General features: G+C 59.1%; 7 protein-coding genes across 7 annotated transcripts; all 7 read left to right on the plus strand.

Moving 5' to 3' along the window:
- Window positions 1–61: 61 nt before the first annotated feature.
- On the plus strand, window positions 62–1159 carry WHR41_05572 (uncharacterized protein; the record flags this gene model as incomplete). The annotated part of the gene is made up of 1 exon (XM_069374177.1): window positions 62–1159. One exon carries the CDS (start codon window positions 62–64, stop codon window positions 1157–1159), a length of 1098 nt encoding a protein of 365 aa, XP_069229288.1.
- Window positions 1160–1659: 500 nt separating this feature from the next.
- Window positions 1660–3072, plus strand: WHR41_05573 (uncharacterized protein; the record flags this gene model as incomplete). The annotated part of the gene is made up of 2 exons (XM_069374178.1): window positions 1660–1753; window positions 1808–3072. 2 exons carry the CDS (start codon window positions 1660–1662, stop codon window positions 3070–3072), a joined length of 1359 nt encoding a protein of 452 aa, XP_069229287.1.
- A 742-nt stretch (window positions 3073–3814) lies between these two features.
- On the plus strand, window positions 3815–5803 carry WHR41_05574 (uncharacterized protein). The gene is made up of 2 exons (XM_069374179.1): window positions 3815–5263; window positions 5314–5803. Exons 1-2 carry the CDS (start codon window positions 3920–3922, stop codon window positions 5635–5637), a joined length of 1668 nt encoding a protein of 555 aa, XP_069229366.1. The 5' UTR covers window positions 3815–3919; the 3' UTR covers window positions 5638–5803.
- A 769-nt stretch (window positions 5804–6572) lies between these two features.
- WHR41_05575 (uncharacterized protein) lies at window positions 6573–8655 on the plus strand (the record flags this gene model as incomplete). The annotated part of the gene is made up of 5 exons (XM_069374180.1): window positions 6573–6793; window positions 6853–7313; window positions 7364–7868; window positions 7917–8411; window positions 8466–8655. The coding sequence occupies 5 exons, from the start codon at window positions 6573–6575 to the stop codon at window positions 8506–8508; spliced, it is 1725 nt and encodes a 574-aa protein (XP_069229289.1). The 3' UTR covers window positions 8509–8655.
- Window positions 8656–9146: 491 nt separating this feature from the next.
- WHR41_05576 (uncharacterized protein) lies at window positions 9147–10853 on the plus strand (the record flags this gene model as incomplete). Its single annotated transcript, XM_069374181.1, has 1 exon — window positions 9147–10853. One exon carries the CDS (start codon window positions 9147–9149, stop codon window positions 10851–10853), a length of 1707 nt encoding a protein of 568 aa, XP_069229291.1.
- Window positions 10854–13506: 2653 nt separating this feature from the next.
- On the plus strand, window positions 13507–21283 carry WHR41_05577 (uncharacterized protein). Its single transcript, XM_069374182.1, has 4 exons — window positions 13507–14197; window positions 14271–14536; window positions 14604–20268; window positions 20324–21283. The coding sequence occupies exons 1-4, from the start codon at window positions 13991–13993 to the stop codon at window positions 21038–21040; spliced, it is 6855 nt and encodes a 2284-aa protein (XP_069229290.1). The 5' UTR covers window positions 13507–13990; the 3' UTR covers window positions 21041–21283.
- Window positions 21284–22159: 876 nt separating this feature from the next.
- Window positions 22160–23386, plus strand: WHR41_05578 (uncharacterized protein; the record flags this gene model as incomplete). Its single annotated transcript, XM_069374183.1, has 2 exons — window positions 22160–22728; window positions 22798–23386. 2 exons carry the CDS (start codon window positions 22160–22162, stop codon window positions 23246–23248), a joined length of 1020 nt encoding a protein of 339 aa, XP_069229293.1. The 3' UTR covers window positions 23249–23386.
- Window positions 23387–23456: the final 70 nt, after the last annotated feature.

A 23456-nucleotide genomic window follows, 5' to 3' on the forward strand; every position in this document is an offset into this window, starting at 1 on the left:
CCCACTCATACCCTTTGATTCCATCAGAAACCGACTTGCAGCATCGAGAACAACCGCAACCATGCCAGTCGTCGATGTCCATACCCATGTCTACCCTCCAGCCTATATGGCTCTGTTACGCTCCAGGGGCGAAGTCCCCTACGTCCGCTCATTTCCAGACTCACCCAACCCAATGCAGGAACGCCTCGTGATCCTCCCCGCCGAAGACACAGCCAGCACTTCGCGAGGACGACCAATCGGGCCCGAATACTACGACATCAACCAAAAGCTGGCCTTCATGGACACCCACAGCATCGACATCTCAGTCCTAAGCCTCGCAAATCCCTGGCTAGATTGGCTACCCGCCGACACAGCCGCCAAAACCGCCCAAGAGATCAACGACGACGTGAATGCGATGTGCGCCCTTCATCCCGAGCGACTGTACGCTTTCGGTACTCTGCCACTTTCAGCAAAAGCCGGCGACATCGTGGCGGAAATCGCCCGCCTCAACACGCTCGACCAAATGCGCGGCGTGATCATCGGCACCTCAGGTATGGGAGCCGGGCTCGACGACCCGGCTCTAGACCCAGTCTACGCAGCGCTGGAAGCTCACGGTCAGATCATCTTCCTACACCCGCATTATGGCCTGCCTTCGTCCGTCTACGGTCCTCGCGCTGGAGACTATGGCCACGTTCTTCCTCTTGCGCTCGGCTTTCCTTTAGAAACTACAATCGCCGTCACGCGAATGCTACTCTCAGGAGTCTTCGATCGCTTCCCGAAACTGTCCGTCCTTCTCGCGCATTCGGGTGGCACGCTGCCGTTCTTGGCTGGGCGCATTGAGAGCTGCATTGAGCACGACGGCCACCTGCACGGCCAGCCCGGCTTCAAGTCGAGACGAAGCGTGTGGGATGTGTTGAAGAACAACGTCTACCTGGATGCAGTGGCTTACGGTAAAGCGGGCTTGAAAGCAGCTGTCGAGGTTAGTGGCGCGGACAGGTTGATGTTTGGGACAGACCACCCGTTCTTCCCACCTTTGGATGAGGGGCAAGAGAAATGGATGAGTGTGAGCACGAACGAGCAGGCAGTGGCGACGACTTTTGATGGGGATAAAGAGATAGTGGACGCGGTGATGGGCGGCAACGCGGTGAAGATGCTGAAGTTGGTGAAGACGTCGTCTTAGAATCAACGGAATAATCAAAACATTTGGCCTGCAATGTCAGGGCACGACAGCAATCACCAGACTGCTTGCCTCTACGCGTGAGCACCAAGCCAATTCCATGTCATGAACGAAGATACAATAGGCTTCGCCGTTCTGGAACAATGATCGTACGTTTTATTAGGCGATCAGTCTGTTTACCGAGAAAAAGCAGCTTAGCAAGTGCCAACTTCGATACGAGGCGCAAGCCACGTGCAATTGAACGCCTAGAGTTAACCTAACGGCTCGCATGTCTGTAGATTTTGGTTGTTGCCGGCAATAAGAGGGACGATCGCTTCGGGTTACCGAGAGAGCTCGATGCGGGGTGTTGATCTCGCCAACAGCGACTTCGGAACAAAGGTGCATGAAGGCAGTACATATGCTCGCGAACATTTTTTACGACAAGCAGCAATCTCTCTGATATTTTGAATTCCGAATATTCTGGTAGTTATTCCTTTAGTAAACATATAATAGAAGTTGCGAACATGACAAGCTTATCGACAAAGCTCGCTGAGCGCGAGGCCAGCGGAAACCCTATCCAGATTGGTCTGATTGGCGCTGGCAAGTTTGGATCTATGTGTAAGTATTGTTGGAACGTTCAGTGGGATGAATGTGTACTGATACCATGCGCAGTTGTCTCACAAGTTCACCGATCACCCGGTATGCGACTGGCTGGTATCGCCGACCTGTCCAAAGAAAGAGCTCTTGCGTCTCTCAAACGTACGGGCTTTCCAGAAGAGAAATATGACTCGCAAGCGACTACATCAGTGGCCGACGGCATCAGCAGTGGAAAGACGGCTATTACCACGGATTCAGCAGAGCTGATCGCTACGCCTGGCGTCGATGTCATCCTAGAAGTCACAGGTAGCCCAGCTGCTGGCGTTCGCCATGCTCTTCTTTGTTGCGAGCACAAGAAGCACATCGTCATGATCAATGTCGAAGCAGACGTTCTCGCTGGCCCGCTGCTTGCTCGCAAGGCACAGGAGGCCGGCATCATCTATAGCATGGCTTACGGCGACCAGCCTGCTCTCATTGCCGAGCTTGTCGATTGGGCGCGGACTGCGGGCTTCGATGTTGTCTGTGCCGGCAAAGGCACCAAGCACTTGCCTGCGTACCACGCTTCGACGCCGGACACGGTATGGTCGCATTACGGGCTCACGCAGGAGCAGACGAAGGACTTAAATCCGCAGATGTTCAACTCGTTCCTCGACGGGACGAAGAGTGCATTGGAAATGGCAGCCGTCGCGAATGCGTGCGACTTGACGCCTCCGAAGGCTGGTCTTCGCTTCCCTCCGTGCGGCATCCATGACCTTCCGAATGTGCTGAGGCCCGCGAGTGACGGCGGTCAACTCGACAAGAAGGGGACCGTGGAAGTCGTTTCCTGCCTAGAAACGGACGGCCGTCCTGTGTTCAATGACTTACGATGGGGGGTCTATGTCGTCTTCGAGGCTCCCGGAGAATATCAGAAGGAATGCTTCGCACAGTATGGCATGAAGACGGATTCCACCGGTCGATACGCCGCACAGAGCAAACCGTACCATCTCATTGGACTAGAGCTTGGAGTCAGTGTCGCGACAATCATGTGTCGGGGCGAGCCGACTGGTTCCAGCAAGACCTTCGCTGGCGATGTCGTTGCCACCGCGAAGCGCGATCTGCAAACCGGGGAGAAGCTTGACGGCGAGGGGGGCTTCATGGTCTACGGAAAGCTGATGCCCGCTCGTGACTCCCTGGCTATCGAGGGGTTGCCCATAGGGCTCGCACATGGCTTGGTGCTGAAGAAGGACATCAAGCAAGGTTCGGGTCTCAGTTGGCAGGATGTCGAATGGAGCGAGAAATCGCAGGCGGTGGCTGTGCGTCGCGAGATGGAAGCCATGTATCGGAAGCAGCTAGGCGCGTGAGCGTGATGGGGACCTGGGTGTATTGAAAGCTTGATAGAGGAGAACTGTCTCATATGCTCGTATCGGGTTGAGCTTGGTAGTGCCGGTACGAGCAGGCTGAAAGTACTAAACCTTGTACATGGTACTCCAGGCAATCTAGAGTATCTAAACATCTGCAGCTGGAGCAACAGTGACGTTAGTGGCGCTCTGAAGGCCGGGGATCAAAACAACCACGACAACTTCGTTGCATCTGGAGGCGCGTTCGCTTGTGACCGGCAGCCGTCGGACCTGCATCGCAGGCGCCGATTCGTGTGTCACGCGACATCCGCGGTGAAGGACGCTTCTGCCTCCACCTGCCGGCTCGCAGCACAATATAGCTTGAGATGAGAGCAATATTACCGTGACCGCGCGGTCGTGTCGATCTATCGTGCTGCGCTCGCTGCGCCTTGCAATCCCTGCACCCTCGGTTCGGCGGCTCAGGGCGACCGCCCGCTGCTTTCCGCTGCCGACCAGCCTTCAGATCCACGCCGACCCATCACGACTTTCACTGACCTGCCTCATGCGGCAAGACGTCAACGGCCATGTCACCAGCCGATCCAACGGCCCCGACCTTGGTCGAAGCATCGCCCATGTCTACCCAATAATGACCTGCCCGCCCGGGTTCGTTCGGCCGCCCGCTAGACGACAACAGGTAGGTGCCTGCTCGTGTCAAACGTGCTTCTGCAGGGCCAAAACCAGATCAGACAATGTTACGCCTGGGCTAAATGCTTGAGCGCCGTAGCTCACGATACTTAAAGGCTTGTCCTGCAGCCCCCCGCTAGACTCCCATCCCCATTCGCACGCCTGGTTCGTGGCTTAGGTCTTGACCATGCTTTTCTCATCAAGCCTTTTGGCTCTTCTTGGCCTTTCCTGCACAGCTTCTGCCCTCAACCCTGCCGAGAAGGCTTTCAGAAAGGCACAGCGCCCTCAGCCGGTCATCGAGAAGAGAGTTGCCAACGAACCCTTCAAGAACGAGCGTCTCCAGAAGCGCGCTTTCAACTACCTCACCAACTCCACTGAGAAATATGTTGTGAACGGTACCGGCATTCCTGACGTGCCCTTCGACATCGGCGAGTCCTACGCCGGCCTGCTGCCCATCTCTGGCGATGCCGACGAGACGCGCGAGCTGTTCTTCTGGTTCTTCCCTACCACTAACCCGGACCCTCAAGAAGAGATCACTATTTGGTTCAACGGTGGTCCCGGCTGTAGCTCATTGAGCGGTCTGCTAACGGAGAATGGTCCTTTCACATGGGAGGCCGGTACTCTTGCCCCGGTCCAGAACCCGTACACTTGGGTCAACCTGACCAACATGGTCTGGGTCGAGCAGCCCATCGGCGTCGGCTTCACGCAAGGCACACCGAACATTACCAACGAAGTCCAGCTCGGCCAGCAATTCGTCGGCTTCTACAAGCAGTTCGTCAAGACTTTCGGCGTCGAGGGCTGGGACCTTTACCTGACCGGTGAGAGCTACGGTGGCTACTACGTTCCGTACATCGCAGACGCTTTCATCACCGCCGACGACCCGGACATGCCTCTCAAGGGTATCAACATCAACGATCCCATCATTGGAGACGATACTACCCAGCAGGAGGTGGTAATCGCTCCCTACCTGGAGTACTGGAACAACCTTCTCTTCCTCAACCAGTCCTTCTTGGACCGCGTCTGGGAGCGCAATGACGAATGCGGCTACACCGAGTACCTTGAGAAGTACCTGACATTCCCTCCGCCGCAGGAGTCGTTCCCTGTCCTTCCGGCCGCCACATATGCGAACAACTACTCGTGTGATCAGTTCGAGAACGCCTACGAGGCCATTCTGGAGATCAACCCGTGCTTCAACATTTACCACATCACCGAAACTTGTCCGCACCCCTACTCCGTTCTCGGTGCCGTCAACACGGGTGACTACGTCCCTCCTGGTGCCCAGATCTACTTCAACCGCACGGATGTTCAGGCTGCTCTGAACGTGCCTCCTTCGGACTGGGCCCAGTGCAAGAACGGCGTCTTCCGCGACCCCGAGACCAACCAGACTGTCAGTGACGAGAGCTTGGGTCCTGCCCAGAACGGCGTGCTGCAGCGTGTTATCGAGTACACGAACAACACTCTGATTGGCTCCGGTAACCTTGACATGCTCCTCAACACCAACGGCACTCTTCTTGCCATCCAGAACATGACCGTGAGTTTCCCAATCCTTTTCTCAAATCTTACAAAGCTAACATTAAACAGTGGCACGGCGTCCAGGGCCTCCAGTCCTACCCTGACACTCCATTCTACGCACCCTACCACCCCGAGTACAACGGTGGCGCTCTTGCTGGAGCTGGCTACCTCGGATCCTGGGGCCACGAGCGTGGCTTGACCTTCTACCAGGTCCAGCTTGCAGGTCACGAGCTTCCTGGCTATGCGCCCGGTGCTTCTTACAGGACTCTCGAGCTCCTTCTCGGACGCGTGAAGTCCTTGAGCGACGTTTCCTCGTTCACCACTCAAAGTGGCAACTTCACCGGCACTTCGCCGCTGTACAGGAGGAACGCTGCATTCGGCGGCTACACCTAAGATTTATGCTTAAAGACAGGAGGACACTAGACACGACAGTATGAAATGTACGAATGCGATGGCAGCAATTTAAGCTTGCGCACACAAATCAGTTAGTCCTCGCCCCGGGTTGATATGCCCATGTGTCCGCAATTATGCAGAATTTATTCTCAACACGTTCACTTGGTTTCCACTACTCAAGTCCGTTTCCAACTCACGTTTTGAGTTCCAAATGTAAACGACCCCATAGGTTCTCTCCGTGCTTACCCCCCACGCCGAGCCACCAACAAATTGCAGGCGTCCCGCCGTCGCCTTGGCTTCGATCTCGGACCTCTACTTTCATGTCGCGACTGCCGGCATAATTGACGCAACAACCGTCGCACGCACGTGGCTTACCCGTGGTCGAAAGATTCTGGCCGTCCAGTCGTAATCCCCAATGGCATCAAAGAAACACTAGCTGTCTGACCTAATCCACCGCACCAGCGGTTCACCCAGCACCCCGGAAACACTGCAGAAAGATCACCAGCGCACAGCCGACTATCACTGCACGGCTGGTTGGCTGTCGCCCGCATACCAAGCCTCGGCGCGCCCATGTCAAGTCCAACGAAGCGTAGCAAAGTCGCTGCCGCGCTCAGCCAAATCCCACGACGGCATGTCACCCAAGCTATTCGTGCCTTGCACTTTTGGGGCCAGAACGCACTAGCATGCACCCTTATCGTCCGCGTTCCCTGCTTTCCACGCGTGCGCGGTAGGGTTGCTGAGATGTCATCGGTGTCGCCGACCTCGGGTGGGCGGACTGGGCTGGCTGGTGGTTTTTTGTTTCTTGTCTTGTTTGCCTGTCTTTTAGTGCTGGTATTGCAGTCCCCCGTACTCTGCTGAATTGATTTTTTGACATATTATTTTGCTGTGTACACGAGACTACATCTACGCTTCTGAACCACCACTGCCAGGCCGCCATGGCCAACAGCAAGGAGTTCGACGTCGCCACGCAGACGACGGGCTACCGCCGCGGCAGCGTCAAAGACATCGAGGAGAAACAGCGCATGGGCAAAGGCGCCGACCTCGACCTTCCCACCTACGACGATGCCGAGCGACAGGGGTCTGAAGTCGCCGCGCTCAGTGGCATGCGAGACAACACGCACCGCAAACTAAAGGCCAGACACATCCAGCTCATCGGGTCAGTCTCTTCACGTACATAGTCCTACGTGCCCATGGGAGAGGTCTAACGCGAAACAGCATCGGCGGCACAATCGGCACAGCGCTCTACGTCCAAATCGGCCGCGGCCTGCTCAACGGCGGCCCCGGCAGCCTGTTCATCGCCTTCTCCATGTGGTGCTCCATCGTCCTCTGCGTGACGCTGTGCATGGCCGAGATGGTCACGTACCTGCCCATCTCGTCGCCCTTCATCCGCTTCGCCGGCCGCTACGTCGACGAAGCGTTCGGTTTCGCCGCCGGCTGGAATTTCTTCGTCTTCGAGGCCATCCTTGTGCCCTTCGAGCTCACGGCGTGCAATGTGATTATTCACTACTGGAGCGATGCCGTGCCTGCGGGTGGTATCATTGCTATAGTGCTCGTGCTGTACGCTGTTATCAATGTGATGGCTGTGAAGTGGTACGGCGAGACGGAATTTTGGGCGGCGTTGGGCAAGATTCTACTGATCATCGGCTTGATCCTGTACACGTTTGTCACTATGCTAGGTGAGTCTTGCACACTGCATTCACGCTGTAGATACTCATCCGTTATTTAGGTGGAAATCCCTTAGGCGACCGCTACGGCTTCCGATACTGGCAAGACCCTGGCTCGTTCGCGGAGCTCTACTACGAAGGCAGCCTCGGCCGATTCTTGGGGTTCTTGCAATGCCTGATCCTAGCTTCCTTCACGATCGCCGGACCCGACTATGTCTCCATGGCGGCGGGAGAGGCAGAGAATCCCCGCGTGGTCATGCCAAAGGCTTTCAATGCCGTCTTCTACCGTCTGACTACTTTCTTCGTCCTGGGCAGCTTGTGCGTCGGTATCGTAGTGCCGTACAACGACCCTGAGCTCACGGCTGCTTTCGAAAACGAGGAGCCTGGAGCTGCGGCGTCGCCGTACGTCGTCTCCATGAATAGGCTGCGCGTGCGCGTATTGCCTGATATCGTCAACGCTCTCGTCCTCGCGTCCGCCTTCTCTGCCGGTAACAGCTACATGTATTGCGCCTCTCGGTCTCTGTTTGGTCTGGCGCTGGAAGGCAAGGCGCCTAAATTCCTGACCAGGTGAGTGCAATCAGTAGGGAAATAAGTCTTGCTGCTAACAAGTCCCAGAACCACGCGCAACGGCGTCCCGATCTACTGCGTCCTCGTCGTCGTCGCCATTTCCCTGCTCGCCTTCCTGCAAGTCTCCAGCGGCTCCGCCACCGTCCTCGAATGGTTCGTCAACCTCATCACGGCCTCGCAGCTCATCAACTTCAGCGTCACCTGCTGCACCTTCCTCTTCTGGCGCCGCGCGCTCAGAGCCCAGAGCATCAGCCCCGACTCGCTGCCCTACAAGTCCATCTGGCAGCCCGGTGCGGCGTACGCGGGCATGATCAGCACGGCTGTCATGGCGGTTGTTGGAGGGTATACGGTCTTCCTGCCGGGCCAGTGGAACGTGCCGACGTTCTTGTTTAGCTATTTCATGATTGGGATGTTTCCGATTCTGTATTTTGGGTGGAAGCTGATTAAGAAGACGAAGGTGCGCAATCCGCACGAGGTGGATTTGAAGGGCGAAGTGGCGGAGATTGATGAGTATACGAGGAATTTCGTGCCGACGCCGCCGAGGTGAGTGATGAACCCAGATGCTCTGTGAATGATCGGTTGCTAACTTGATGGCAGGAATGCTTTTGATAAGTGGTTCAATATCATATTTGGCGGGTAGTATCGAGCGCGGTAGCGTCAATAGTTGTGAGCGTCACATCTTTAGGCAGTGACGGGTTGCGGGGTGCATGAGTGCGTGCACTCTGCTCACCTGCTTCTGAAATGTGATGAATGTGAAGAATCAAAAGTATTGCGTGTTTGCCATTTCTACAGATCTTGAATGTTTCGATAAGTTCAAGTTGCCCATGTACATTGATGGAGTCATGTGCAGGGATGAGGCTCTGCAGGCTGCCGCGTGCTGGCTGGCTCCCTGGCCGACGCTGCCCCGAACTTTAGTGTGCAGCCTTCGTCACATGTGTCAACACGCCCAAGCGCATACACAACCCGCCACACCCCGCCACGGCATAATCGACGACCACGACCCACGACACCACCCGACACCCGACGACGACCGCGAACGCTGCGCACCCGGTGACTGGACTCACCCTCAGCGCTCCTCCGAACGACGCGACTCCGACGAACCGCCCCTGGACTGGATCTGGATCTCTGAAACAACCGGTGGATTGGCTCCGCGTTCACCTCATTGCGCCCGCCCAGCAAACACCCAGCAAACACAACCCGCCCTCTCCACTACACAACCACTCCTCCTTCCGCGCCCGGGAAATGCGCCGTTAGCACCGCGCACAACCCTCCTCGCCCATGTCCTCATCCCCTCTTCGCCCTGGCGCCAGCCGGGATGAGGAGCTCGAATACTACAAGCGGCAGTACGAACAGCTGGAGACCGACCTCGCGGACTTCCAAGCCTCGAGCAAGGAGCTCGAAGACCAGCTGGAGAAAGACGTCGACGCGGCGGAGAAGAACGAGCGCAAGCTGCGCGAGCAGGTCGAGAAGCTGAACTTCGAAGTCGAAGAGTGGAAGGCCAAGCACAAGCAGTCGAAGACGGAGGCGAACAATGCGCAGAACGCGCTGCAGAAGGAGATCACGACGATACGCGAGCAGCACCGCGGGTTGACGCTGAAGTTGAGGGATATTGAGGTTGCGAACGACGATTATGAGCGACAGGCGAGGAATACGACGAGCAGTTTGGAGGATTTGGAGGGGAAGCTGAATGTTTCGATTGAGCGGAATGTGTTGATGGAGGAGGAGATTAAGATTGGAGAGAAGGAAAGAGAGGCGCTGAGGATTGAGACGCAGAGGTTGAGGGATGAGCTGGGTGACTTGAAGGTGGAGAGCGAGATACGGCTGGAGAAGCTGCGCCGCGCAGAACAGACTATTGTGGCTTTGAGATCACGGAAACCGAGCCCTCTTGCGGTGGAATCATTGCGCACAAGAAGCCCTGCCAGCGAGGCGAGCACAGCGACACCCACCTCACCCACAGCTTCCACACCGCCACCAAAGTCAGACTCAGCTTCAGATGCGCCTACGCCTCCTTCGCCACCTCTTTCAGACGCACCCGGTCATGTCAAGCCCGACCCAGAGCCGAAAACACCAGCACTCGAAAAGCGACGCTCCCTCCTCCCCGACTCATCCACCACACCTCGCCCCTCGCTATACGGCCACAGAGCCCTATCATCTCGACACACGCGCGGCCCCTCCCTCGCCTCCAGCACCAACACCGACCTCAAATCCATGCGCCCGCCCCGCCAGCGCTCCAGCCTCCGCAACGACCTCCCGCGCTCCGAATCCTTGCACCAGATGAAATCCCTCCGCAGCCGCATGCAGAAAATCGAAGAACGCGTGCACTCCGCGCGCTCCAAACTCCCACCCCCCTACAACTCCCCGCGCAGCTCGCCCCGCGGCGGCCCCGGCGCAATCCCGTCCTCCATCACCGTCCGCCGCAGCAGCAAGCGCATCCCCTCCGCCATCGCCCACGACCTCGCCGCCTCCTCCTCCGAACCCCGCGAAAGCCACATCAAGCGCCTCTCCTACGGCCTACCGCGGCCCGCCTCAACCCAGCCTCTAGACCGCTCGCCCTCCGCCCTCGACCGCCCCCAGCTCTCCCGCCCCAGCTCCCGCATCAGCGCCCCGCCGACCCGCCCGGACTCCCGCTCCGCGACCTCCCGCAGCGATATCCCGACGCCCGGCTCGCGCCCGCCCAGCTCCGTCGGCGGCGCCTCGTACAGCACGCTGCACAGCTCGCAGGGGCCCGGCTCGCCGCGCAAGAGCCTGCACCGCGCGCGGCAGAGCGTTTCGGTCTCGGAGAAAGCTGAAGAAGGGGCGGCGGCGGGGAGGCAGAGGCGGACGTCCGGGCTGCCGGCGCCGATGGGGCACGCGAGGAGGCAGAGCGTGCAGTTGCCGGGGAGGCCGGGGACGGCGATGGGAGGTGGGGGGATCGGGAGGCCGCCTAGTCGGCGGAAGGAGGAGGAGGGGCAGGGGGAGGGGGAGGGGGTTGGGGAGACGTATTGATGTGGTATTTGACGGGGTTCGCTCGCTTTCGTTTAGAGACTTTTCTATGTTCTTCTTTCTTTTTTTTTTTGTTTTTTTTCCCTCTGGCTTTCTATCGGGAGGACTGGCGAAATGATTCATGCATATACTTTTCACGGATCGGTACGGGTCCAATGGATGGACAAGGGAGGGGGTGTTGATAGGTGTTTTTTTTGACGATGAGATGGATTCTATGGAATTTTTTTCTTCAGCTCGAGTGCTAGACTCCATTCTCATTTCCTTGGTTGTGTGATCGAAGACTGCTAGCCTGACAGCGACCTCTGTGACTGGGCCAGGCTGGACGGCGTGCACTACGTAGCGAGGCAGACGGGAGAAGGCTGGGTAGTATCTAGAGAAATGCTACCGCGACGGCGAGCTGAATCTCCCGATTCGAAAGTACAGGAGACGATGATCACTTCGGCAGCGAGGGGTGACGCCTGCAGGAAGTGTCTGCGTTGGTGTTCAGCCGGGCATGAATCATCCTTCCCATCGATCAAGCAAGTGAACGATCCCCGTCCCTCGAACATGAGGCCATGATAAACTTTCGGAGAACGAGAGAGGAAATAAATAATCCCTCACAACAGACAACAACAATTGCAACAGCTCATTCAGACTTCACGACGACCGAAAGACAACCAGACGGAGTCGCGTCCGCTCCCTCCCATCCGTTGCCGACGATGCAGTCCAACAGAGCGAGCGGACAGGCCAGACATCAAGGGAATCGCTTTACTGACAACGTGAAGTGCAGCGCGCTCATGCAGCCATGAGGGAGGGCTTCGCTTGCGCCGCCGACCGTTATCAAAGGCGTTGCATGTCTCACCTGCTAGCGCGCCAGCAAATGTGTCTCGCTCGCTCGTCTGCGCCGGGGCAACGAACCGAGCGTCAGAGTCACGGTTTCGCCGTGTCTTGGTGGGCGAGCGATAAGGCTGGAGAGCGCTGACGAGGACAGGTGAGGCTGAGAGAGGGACGAGCCGGGCGCAGGAACTCGGCGGGACGGGTCCCGTGGTAGATGAACATGTGCATGGATGGAGATCCGGAGAATAAAAGGCAAAGCAGAGCAAATACTCATCGACACCTAACTAGCTGCCGCGATGGGAATCCCGCGATTTACTGGACTTGCGCCACCCGTCGTGAGGACATCGATCGCCGCACTACTGTCAGGTCGCGAGCCTAGTCTATCAGAGACTCCATGACACGAGCGCGCAAAACGAGGAGCCGTTACTACCTACTGTTGCAGCAGCACATCTGCGCGGTCGCGACACGCCTTCGGCGATCCGACATGGAGAGCCGGGATTGGGTTTTGTTTTGGGCTGGCTGCTGGCGCGTGGGGTCCGCCGCTTCGCCCGCCCGTCCCCGATTGTTCGGTCGGAGAATTTATCAAATGGACTTGTCGATTTGGGCCTTGCCTAGCTCAGCCCGTTTCCGGGCGCGGGAGGCGTGTGTTTGACACGTTTTTTTCTTTTGCATGACGATGCGATCGGCTTGCGAGATGCGATGGGGAGTGGTTGTCTCGGTGGTGTGGGCGTCAGGCCGGTGTGATGGATGAGGCACCTCACCTTGGTGGGCAGTGCGGCTGATGCGTTTGTTGGATTTACGCTCGCGCTCGCGCTCACGCTCACGCACGCTCACCGCAGCAGCGCTGGGTGCTATAGTTAGAATGTGCGGTGTCTGCTCTCGTGCGACAAACTACAGTATCAGCACTATGTATGTGATGTGGTAGTAGGCGTGATCGGGACGGCGTGACAGGACAGCTGGCGCACGGAGATCTGGCGGCGGCGACGGGAGGGTGGATTGGCGGCAGCGATTTCCCGGGTCTGTGCTGCGGGTGGCCGACTGTACGGATGCCGGGAGGGCGAGAGACTGGAGATTTAGCGCGCTGGAGGCGGTGTTTGCTCGACGGGGCGGCGAAAATTGGTCGTGTGCAAATGATGCGAGCAGCGCGAGAGGGAGGAAGAGGGGAAGGACAGTAATGGCTGGCGGGTTGGGACAGACGGTGGACCTGATGTAGTGCTGTATCAGCCGTTGGGACGAGGTGTATGGGCGGGCACAGGCAGGCCATGGGCGAGTGCGGGCGTGTCGTGCGTCCGGACATTTTGGCCTGACCCTGCTTCCCAACCGGCAGGCACAGAGTTGGCGGGCGGCCGCCTCCCGCTGCACTCCACAGCCAGCACCTGCGCGCCCTGCCAGAGTTCCCCTCACGGGCATTCCCAACCAGCGCCTCTGCCTGCGCCTGCCCGCGCATACCCCGGCCATTGAGTGGCAGCGCGCCGGCTCAGCGTGTGCCATTGAGCTGCACGCCGCCGCCGCCCGCAGCGATAGCAGGGCGTTGACGTCGCGACCGTCGGGACCGGGAGGGCGACGTCTGCACGCCCGAAGCCTGAACCCCCGTCTCACCACCACCACCACCACCGAGCCGCAGCCTCTAGCAGTCTAGCAGCACTGGCGGCGCGCGCTGAACCCTCGCGCACCCGTCAGCCAAGTCAAGTCCGGCGGGCGGCCGACGCAGGTTCGCGGTAATCGCCCGTCCGTGCGCCGCTCCATGCGCTGCTGCTGGCTGTGTTGTCCGGGAGCTTCACCAGCCCAGCGCCCCAGCTGGATCAGCCATAATAACCACCCTACGTCCTGCCTCGCCCGCCTCAACACTTGCCTGTCCTTCCGCTCCTGTTGCCTGCTCCCTCTCCTCTCCGTGTACTGCATCTGCGTGTCTCCCACCGCCGCAGCTCCTCCCGCTAGACAATCACCGCCGCTCGCTGCCTCGCCGACCTCGAATCCCTCCACGAGCCCACGCCAACGTCGGCTTCCAGAAGTCCAGCCCCACCGCAAAACTCCGGAAATCGAGCGCCAGCGCTATTACCTCTCCCACCGCACCGCGCCTGTTTCCTGCTCGCGCCCCTGATCGCCTTAAGATACCCTCTCAGCGCTCCGTCTCCATTTCGCACCCATCTCTACACCCATACACCTCTAATCACCCCCCTCCTCTCCCACTCCTGCATCAGCGCTAGCCGCGAGGCGGTTACACTCTTTCAGCCTCGCCGTCCGCCAGCAGCTCCCGAGCGCCGCCTGGCTGTCATCTCCGCCTTTTTCTCCCCGCGACCCGCCAGCTCTTGCACGCCTCTCTCATGACCTCCGTTGCTGCAAAGATGGCCGACGCAGTGAGCGGAGCTTCCTCCAAGCTCAATGGGCACGCCAATGGCGCTCCCAGCAGCTACGCCGCCAAATTCAACCTCGCCTCGCATTTCATCGGCGGCAGCGAGCTCTCCAAGGCTCCTCCCAGCCAGGTCAAGGACTTCGTCGCCGCGAGCGAGGGTCACACTGTCATTTCTAGCGTGAGTCCAGATGAAACTCGAGCTCCGGAGAGCTTTTTTCACCGCCCGAGCTTCCTCTCTGACCAGTCTGCAGGTCCTGATCGCGAACAACGGTATCGCCGCCGTCAAGGAGATCCGATCGGTGCGGAAATGGGCGTACGAGACCTTTGGCGATGAGCGCGCCATCCAGTTCACCGTCATGGCCACCCCCGAGGACCTGGCGGCCAACGCAGACTACATCCGCATGGCGGACAAGTACGTCGAGGTCCCTGGTGGCACCAACAACAACAACTACGCCAACGTCGAGCTCATCGTCGACGTGGCCGAGCGCATGAACGTCCACGCCGTGTGGGCAGGATGGTAAGATTTGGACACCCGTGAAAACTTGGACAAACATAGCAGGACGGCTGGCTAACACCACCAACAGGGGACACGCCTCCGAGAACCCCAAGCTCCCCGAATCCCTCGCAGCATCACCCAAGAAGATCATTTTCATCGGCCCGCCCGGCTCGGCCATGCGATCACTCGGTGACAAGATTTCCTCCACAATCGTCGCACAGCACGCTGGTGTGCCCTGCATTCCCTGGTCTGGTACCGGCGTTGACGAGGTCGTGGTTGACGAGCACGCAATCGTCACCGTCGAGGACTCCGTCTACCAGAAGGGTTGCGTCAACTCCGTTGCCGAGGGTCTTGCGGCGGCCAAGAAGATCGGCTTCCCCGTCATGGTCAAGGCCTCTGAGGGCGGTGGCGGAAAGGGTATTCGCATGGTCCAGAACGAGGAGACCTTCGAACAGCTGTACAAGGCTGCCGCGAGCGAAATTCCCGGTTCCCCCATCTTCATCATGAAGCTCGCCGGCAACGCTCGCCACTTGGAAGTTCAGCTTCTGGCTGATCAGTACGGCAACAACATCTCGCTTTTCGGTCGTGACTGCTCCGTCCAGCGAAGACATCAGAAGATTATCGAGGAGGCTCCCGTCACCGTTGCGGGCCAGCAGACTTTCCAGCAGATGGAGAAGGCCGCCGTCTCGCTCGGCAGGCTCGTCGGTTACGTCTCCGCCGGTACCGTCGAGTACCTCTACTCGCACGCCGACGACAAGTTCTACTTCCTCGAGCTGAACCCGCGTCTCCAGGTCGAGCACCCGACCACTGAGATGGTCACCGGTGTTAACGTCCCGGCTGCTCAGCTCCAGGTTGCCATGGGTATCCCCCTTCACCGCATCCGTGACATTCGCTTGCTCTACGGTGCTGATCCCCACACTACCCCCGAGATCGACTTCGGTTTCGAGAAGGAGGGCTCTGCCTCGGCGCAGCGCAGGCCGCAGCCCAAGGGCCACTGCACGGCTTGCCGTATCACTTCTGAGGACCCCGGCGAGGGTTTCAAGCCCTCTTCCGGTACCATGCACGAGCTGAACTTCAGATCCAGCTCCAACGTTTGGGGTTACTTCTCCGTCGGTGCCGCCTCCTCCATTCACAACTTCTCCGACTCGCAGTTCGGTCACATTTTCGCGTACGGCGAGAACAGACAGGCGTCGCGCAAGCACATGGTTGTCGCCTTGAAAGAGCTGAGCATTCGTGGTGACTTCAAGACCACTGTGGAATACCTGATTAAGCTGTTGGAAACTCCCGCTTTCTCCGAGAACACAATCACCACCGGCTGGCTCGACGAGCTGATCAGCAAGAAGCTGACTGCCGAGAGGCCAGACCAGATGGTCGCCATCATCTGCGGTGCTGTCACCAAGGCGCACGTTGCTAGCGACATCTGCACCACCGAGTACCGCACTGGTCTCGAGAAGGGTCAGGTCCCTAGCAAGGAGACGCTGAAGACTGTCTTCCCCATCGAGTTCATCTACGAGGGTCAGAAGTACAAGTTCACCGTCACCCGCTCCAGCACCGACAGCTACACTCTCTTCCTCAACGGCAGCAAGACCCTGGTCGGCGTCCGCGCTCTGTCCGACGGTGGTCTTCTCGTCCTTCTCGGCGGCAGCTCTCACAGTGTCTACTGGAAGGAGGAGGTGGGCGCTATCCGCATGTCCGTGGACAGCAAGACCTGCCTGCTCGAGCAGGAGAACGACCCGACTCAGCTCCGCACGCCCTCTCCCGGTAAGCTCGTCAAGTACACTGTCGAGAACGGCGAGCACGTCAAGAAGGGCCAGGCCTTCGCCGAGGTTGAGGTCATGAAGATGTACATGCCTCTCATTGCTCAGGAGGACGGTCTCGTCAACCTGATCAAGCAGCCCGGCGCGACTCTTGAGGCTGGTGACATCCTCGGTATCTTGGCTCTTGACGACCCGACCAAGGTCAAGTCTGCTCAGCCCTTCCTCGAGCCCATCCCTGACCTTGGCCCGCCTACTGTCCTCGGTAGCAAGCCCCCTCAGCAGTTCGCCTACTACATGGGCATCCTGCAGAACATTCTCCAGGGTTACGACAATCAGATTGTCATGAAGAGCACCCTCAAGAGCCTGATCGGTGTGCTCCGTGACCCCGAGCTGCCTTACGGCGAGTGGGCCGCTCAGGCCTCTGCCCTTCACTCTCGCATGCCGCAGAAGCTTGATGCCACCCTCGAGGACATTGTCAAGCGTGCCCACGCCCGTGGCTCTGAGTTCCCCTCCAAGCCTCTCCAGAAGGCCTTCCAGCGTTTCCTCGAGGACACCGTCTCTCCTGGTGACGCCGACCTTCTGCGCACTGCCCTGGCTCCTCTGCTTGAGATCATGGCCGCCTACAACGACGGCCTCAAGGCTCACGAGCTGACCACCATGACCAAGCTGTTCGACCAGTACTACGATGTCGAGAGCATCTTCTCTGCCCGCCAGAGCCGTGACGAGGAGGTCATCCTCGCCTTGCGTGACTCCAACAAGGAAAAGCTCAACAACGTCGTCCAGATCGTCCTCTCCCACACCAGGGTCAGCTCCAAGAACAACCTTCTCGTTGAGATCCTCCAGACCTACAGGCCCAACCAGCCCAACGTCGGCAACGTCGCCAAGTACTTCCGCCCTCACCTGCAGAAGCTTGCCGACCTCGAGGGTCGCGCCACTGGCAAGGTAGCGCTCAAGGCTCGTGAGCTTCTGATCCAGTGCGCCATGCCTACCCTTGAGGAGCGCACTGCCCAAATGGAGCACATCCTGCGCTCTGCCGTCCTGGAGTCTCGCTACGGCGAGAGCGGTTGGGAGCACCGTGAGCCCAACTTCGAAGTCATCAAGGAGGTCGTCGACTCCAAGTACACCGTCTTCGATGTGCTGCCTCACTTCTTCATCCACCAGGACCCCTGGGTCTCCCTGGCTGCCCTCGAGGTCTACACTCGTCGCGCCTACCGTGCCTACCAGCTTAAGTCTATTGACTACCTGGTCGAGAACGACACCCCGTACGTTCTGTCCTGGGACTTCGCCCTCCGCAAGGTTGGCGAGTCTGAGTTCGGTCTGCCGATCGAGTCCTCTCACCCGTCCACCCCTGGCACTCCCGCCGCTGAGGGCTTCTCGAGGGTCCACTCTATTAGCGATATGAGCTACCTCAACCGCCAGGCCCACGGCGGCGAGCCCACCAGGAAGGGTGCTGTCGTCCCTGTGCAGTACCTCGACGAGGTCGATGAGGTCCTCATGAAGGCTCTCGAGGCCTTCCCTCTTGCTGGCCAGAAGACTGGCCGCAAGGAGAGCAACACTCTCGCGACCGACCTGACCAAGCGTAGGGCGCCCGCGGTCGCTCAGCCCGAGCACGATGATGACCTCTCCGCGGTCTGCAACGTCGCCATCCGCGACGCTGAGAGCCTCGACGACAAGGAGATCCTGTCTCGCCTTGTGCCCATCGTCAACGACTACAAGCAGGAGCTGCTTGCCCGCCGCGTGCGCCGTCTGACATTCATCTGCGGTCACCAGGACGGCACCTACCCCGGCTACTTCACCTTCCGTGGACCGAAGTACGAGGAGGACACCAGCATCCGCCACAGCGAGCCCGCTCTTGCCTTCCAGCTTGAGCTCAGCCGTCTCTCCAAGTTCAACATCAAGCCCGTCTTCACCGAGAACCGCAACATCCACATGTACGAGGCTGTTGGCAAGAACAACGAGAACGACAAGCGCTTCTTCACCCGCGCTGTCGTCAGGCCTGGCCGTCTGCGCGAGGACATTCCCACTGCTGAGTACATGATCTCTGAGGCTGACCGCCTGATGACTGACATCCTTGATGCCATGGAGATTGTTGGCAACAACAACTCGGACATGAACCACATCTTCATCAACTTCTCTGCCGTCTTCCCTCTCGACCCCAAGGAGGTTGAGGAGGCCCTCGCGACCTTCCTCGACCGCTTCGGTCGCCGTGCCTGGAGGCTCCGTGTCACCGGTGCTGAGATCCGCATCGTCTGCACTGACCCCACCACCGGTGCTCCTTACCCGCTCCGTGTCATCATCACCAACACCTCTGGCTACATCGTCCAGGTTGAGCTGTACGAGGAGCGCAAGTCCGACAAGGGCAACGAGTGGCTCTTCCACAGCATTGGCGGCACCACCAAGATTGGCTCTATGCACCTGCGCCCTGTCGCCTCTCCCTACGAGACCAAGGGTGCGCTCCAGCCGAAGCGTTACAAGGCTCATATCATGGGCACTCAGTACGTCTACGACTTCCCTGAGCTCTTCCGCCAAGCCATCGAGAACAGCTGGAACGCCACTGTCGCCCAGCACCCCAGCCTCAAGGACAAGAAGCCTGTATCTGGCGAGTGCATCGAGTACAGCGAGCTCGTCCTCGACGACTCCGACAACCTTGCCGAGGTCAACCGCGAGCCGGGCACCAACACCATCGGTATGGTCGGTTGGCTCATCACCGCCAAGACCCCCGAGTACCCTCGCGGCCGTCGCTTCATCATCATCTCCAACGACATCACCTACAAGATTGGTTCGTTCGGCCCGCAGGAAGACAAGTTCTTCCACAAGTGCTCTGAGCTCGCTCGCAAGCTTGGTATCCCGCGTATCTACCTGTCTGCCAACTCCGGTGCTCGCATCGGCATGGCCGACGAGCTGATCCCTCACTTCTCCGTTGCCTGGAGGGACCCTGCCCGCCCCGAGGCTGGCTTTGAGTACCTCTACCTCACCCCCGAGAAGAAGGCTCGCTTCGAGGACGGTGCGATGAAGTCGGTCATCACGAAGGAGATCAAGGTCGATGGCGAGACCCGCCACCAGGTCGTCACCATCATTGGTCAGGAGGAGGGTCTCGGTGTGGAGTGTCTGAAGGGCTCCGGTCTCATCGCTGGTGAGACTTCGCGTGCCTACGAGGACATTTTCACCATCACCCTCGTCACCTGCCGTTCCGTTGGTATCGGTGCCTACCTCGTCCGCCTCGGCCAGCGTGCCATCCAGGTCGAGGGCCAGCCGATCATCCTCACCGGTGCCCCCGCCATCAACAAGCTCCTGGGTCGTGAGGTCTACACCTCCAACTTGCAGCTCGGTGGCACCCAGATCATGTACAAGAACGGTGTCTCCCACATGACCGCCAACGACGACTTCGAGGGTGTCTCTAAGATCGTCAACTGGATGTCGTTCGTGCCGGACAAGAAGGGCAACCCCGTCCCGATCTCCCCGTCTGCCGACTCCTGGGACCGTGACATCACCTTCTACCCGCCCCAGAAGGCTCCGTACGACGTCCGCCACCTTATCGCTGGTCAGGAGACCGAGGATGGCTTCCTGTCCGGTCTCTTCGACAAGGACTCCTTCAAGGAGTCTCTCGGCGGCTGGGCTCGCACCGTCGTCACCGGCCGTGCCCGCCTCGGCGGTATCCCCGTCGGTGTCATTGGTGTCGAGACCCGCTCCGTCGAGAACGTCTCGCCCGCTGACCCGGCCAACCCCGACTCCATCGAGCAGGTCACCAACGAGGCCGGTGGCGTCTGGTACCCCAACTCGGCCTTCAAGACCGCGCAGGCGATCCGCGACTTCAACAACGGCGAGCAGCTGCCGCTCATGATCCTCGCCAACTGGCGCGGCTTCTCCGGCGGCCAGCGCGACATGTACAACGAGGTGCTCAAGTACGGCTCGTACATCGTCGACGCCCTCGTCAAGTACGAGCAGCCTGTGTTCGTGTACATCCCTCCGTTCGGCGAGCTCCGTGGTGGTTCTTGGGTAAGTTTATCTAGTCTTCTAAACACGCAGAATCACCAGCTAACAAACGACACAGGTCGTCGTCGACCCCACCATCAACCCTCAATTCATGGAAATGTACGCCGACGAAGACGCCCGCGGCGGCGTCCTCGAGCCCGAGGGCATCGTCGGCATCAAGTACCGCAAGGAGCGCCAGCTCGAGACCATGGCCCGCCTCGACGAGACCTACGGCAACCTCAAGCGCCGCTCCCTGCAGAAGGACCTGTCCCCCGAGGAGCAGACGGAGATCAAGAACGCCATGACCGAGCGCGAGACCCTCCTCCTGCCCGTCTACCTCCAGATCGCCCTGCAGTACTCCGACCTCCACGACCGCGCCGGCCGCATGAAGGCCAAGGACACCATCCGCATGCCCCTCGTCTGGTCCAACGCCCGCCGCTTCTTCTACTGGCGCCTGCGCCGCCGCCTCAACGAGGAGTACGTCCTCAAGCGCATGGCCGCCGCTTCGCCGCGCGAGCTCGCCGCCAGCCGCGGCACAAGCCTCAAGACCCTCGAGGCTTGGAGCCAGCTGCCGGCTTTCGGCACCGACGACATGAGCGTCGCGGTCTGGTACGAGGAGAACAGGAAGAGCATCTCCGAGCGCATCGAGAAGATGAAGGCGGACGCCGTCGCGTTCGACGTCGCGGCGCTGATGAGGAGCCACAAGGACGGTGGCCTGGCGGGTGTCATGCAGGTGCTTGGCATGCTGCCTGTGGAGGAGAAGGAGGAGGTGCTGAGGAGGTTGGCGAAGGCTTAAGGGCCTTGTATGAATCTGGGAGAAGGCGATTACGATTATGATGGGGTCGTGTAGAGTGGGGGGTTGGATTTGGTCGGTGGATTATACTTTTCTTTGATTGTGCTTCGCATGGTGTTTCTTCCTGCGTTTTTTTAAATGGATGGGGGGTTTTGGACTGGTTGGCTTTTTATGTGGATATGCATGTGGCTTTTGTCTTTGATCATGTGCGTACTTGATAGATTTCTAATGACTCGTTATCACTTGTTCTTGTGCCCGATTTCTTCAATTGCGGAGAGGGTTGAGTAGCTTGGTGGAGGCGCTTACCTTATTTCCGTGATGTCTGGTTTACATGCTGGAAGGGAGACTAATGGTATGCTCGGATAATGCTTCAGCCTTTCCACACTGGCTTCCAACCTCCACCCCTCTCTTATTGCTCGGTACTCTATTACCACAGGGCAAGAACTTCCATCAACCGAACCCTAAGCACCCCCATCGACTATGCGTTTCAGCAGCGTGGTGCCGACCGCACCCGAGTCATGAACTGCCCAACTTCGCAAGCCACACGACGGATTTTCAACCTAGCGAAACAACCGAAGTGAACTGTGGGTTTGTGCGACCAGGGGGCCGTCGCTCACGGCGTGCTAGCCGCCTACTTCGACTACACGCTTGCCCTAGTTTGAGCCAAGCCTCCGAGACTTCGCTAAGCAGTTCGGCTTGGGGTTTGCCGGTCGGAGGTAGATTGAGCTGTGGTGGGAGAGTGTAGGGCTGTCTATCTTTGTGGCATGGTTTGGTATGGGCGACTTTGTCTTGGACGGAGTACACGGCCTGGATTTCCTTGGGTCTTGAGTGCTTTGCGGAAGCCCTCTGAAGCCCTCTGCGAGTTGCGACGCTCGCGTGCTCACTTTGGACCCACCTGCTTCTCTGTTAGCATGTGGTTTGCATGGAAGGCGGAGATGAGAGAAGGCTACGCTCAGGTGTGGTCGCCTGAGGTCGAGATGGTCCGATCGTCGACCGAGATCTGGCGGTAGGTATATAGGGTGGTGAGTCCCTCTGATCTGAACCTTCTCTCCTGCTCATACTGTTTTCATATCGTCTGTTCTCTATCACATTCATTCTTTCTCTTTCTTCAATCATCTCACGATGAAGTTCACTCTCTACAGCGCCCTGGCGGCGCTTACCACCAGCACCCTGGCTGCTCCCCTTTTCACCAGACAGGCCAACGCCACCAGCTCCGTGAACGGCACCACCAGCGCCAACAGCACATCCAGCGGCGCCGACGGCCCCGTCGGCTACGCCTCTCTGAACGGCGGCACCACCGGCGGCGCCGGCGGCTCCGAGACGACCGTCACCTCCATCGACGAGCTGCTGGCCGCGGTCGAGGGCGACGAGCCCGCCATCATCTACATCGACAGCGTGCTGTCCGGCAGCTCGGAGAAGATCCGCGTCGGCAGCAACAAGTCGATCCTGGGCCGGAGCTCCAAGGCCGGCATCGAGGGCGCGGGCCTCTTCATCAAGGAGGCCAAGAACGTCATCGTCCGCAACCTGGCCATCAGCAAGGTCAACACGGGCGAGAAGGACGCCATCGGCGTCCAGAAGTCCGAGAACGTCTGGATCGACCACTGCGACTTGTCGTCCGACCTCGACCACGGCAAGGACTACTACGACGGCCTCGCGGACTTCACCCACGGCTCCGACTACATCACCGTCAGGTAAGCAGCCAAAACCCCTCCCCTCAACCCTCCCTCCTCCCCACCCAAACTAACACCCCAACCCCCCAGCAACACCAAATTCCACGACCACTACAAAGCCTCCCTCTGCGGCCACACCGACAGCAACGCGGACGAAGACGCCGGCAAGCTGCACGTGACCTACGCCAACAACCACTGGGCCAACATCAACAGCCGCATGCCGCTCGTGCGCTTCGGCACCGTGCACGTCTTCAACGGCTACTACGAGGGCGGCAGCATGGGCGACAGCGCCGTCAACACCCGCATGGGCGCCCAGGTGCTCGTCGAGAGCAACGCCATGGCCGGCATCAAGGACGCCGTCGTGTCGGAGTACTCGGACGAGGACGGCTACGCGGTCGTGAGGGGCAACGATTTCGGCGAGGGCGCCAACACTGCTCCTGAGGGGACGCTGACCAGCGTGCCGTATGAGTATGAGCTGCTCGGCAGCGAGAATGTCGAGGCGGCTGTTGTGGGTGTTGCGGGCAACACGCTTACTCTTTGAGGGGTTGACTGGTGAGTTGAGGGCGAGGAGGGCACTGGGGAAAGTGGCTTGCGAGCAGCGTGTGAGCGCGTTTTGTGCGGACGTACATGTACCTTTTTTTATCTAGAGCGCGATAATGCAGGTCGTTTTCGAGCGAAACTTGGGGGTTCCTTTCTTACCTTCTCGCAGGGGTTGTGTTCTTTCGATGTTCAGGGCTGGTCGGAGATCG

Source organism: Cladosporium halotolerans, assembly GCF_011745625.1.
Source record: "Cladosporium halotolerans strain TM138-S3 chromosome Unknown Sca15, whole genome shotgun sequence".
Taxonomy (NCBI): Eukaryota; Fungi; Ascomycota; class Dothideomycetes; order Cladosporiales; family Cladosporiaceae; genus Cladosporium; species Cladosporium halotolerans.

What these genes read in the sequence shown, in the direction of transcription:
- WHR41_05574 (XM_069374179.1), top strand. Translation starts at nt 3,920, where the DNA reads ATGCTTTTCTCATCAAGCCTTTTGGCTCTTCTTGGCCTTTCCTGCACA. An exon ending in TTGCCATCCAGAACATGACC is followed by an intron (nt 5,264 to 5,313) that starts GTGAGTTTCCCA and finishes AACATTAAACAG; the next exon opens with TGGCACGGCGTCCAGGGCCT.
- WHR41_05577 (XM_069374182.1), top strand. Translation starts at nt 13,991, where the DNA reads ATGACCTCCGTTGCTGCAAAGATGGCCGACGCAGTGAGCGGAGCTTCC. An exon ending in GTCACACTGTCATTTCTAGC is followed by an intron (nt 14,198 to 14,270) that starts GTGAGTCCAGAT and finishes ACCAGTCTGCAG; the next exon opens with GTCCTGATCGCGAACAACGG. An exon ending in CACGCCGTGTGGGCAGGATG is followed by an intron (nt 14,537 to 14,603) that starts GTAAGATTTGGA and finishes CACCACCAACAG; the next exon opens with GGGACACGCCTCCGAGAACC.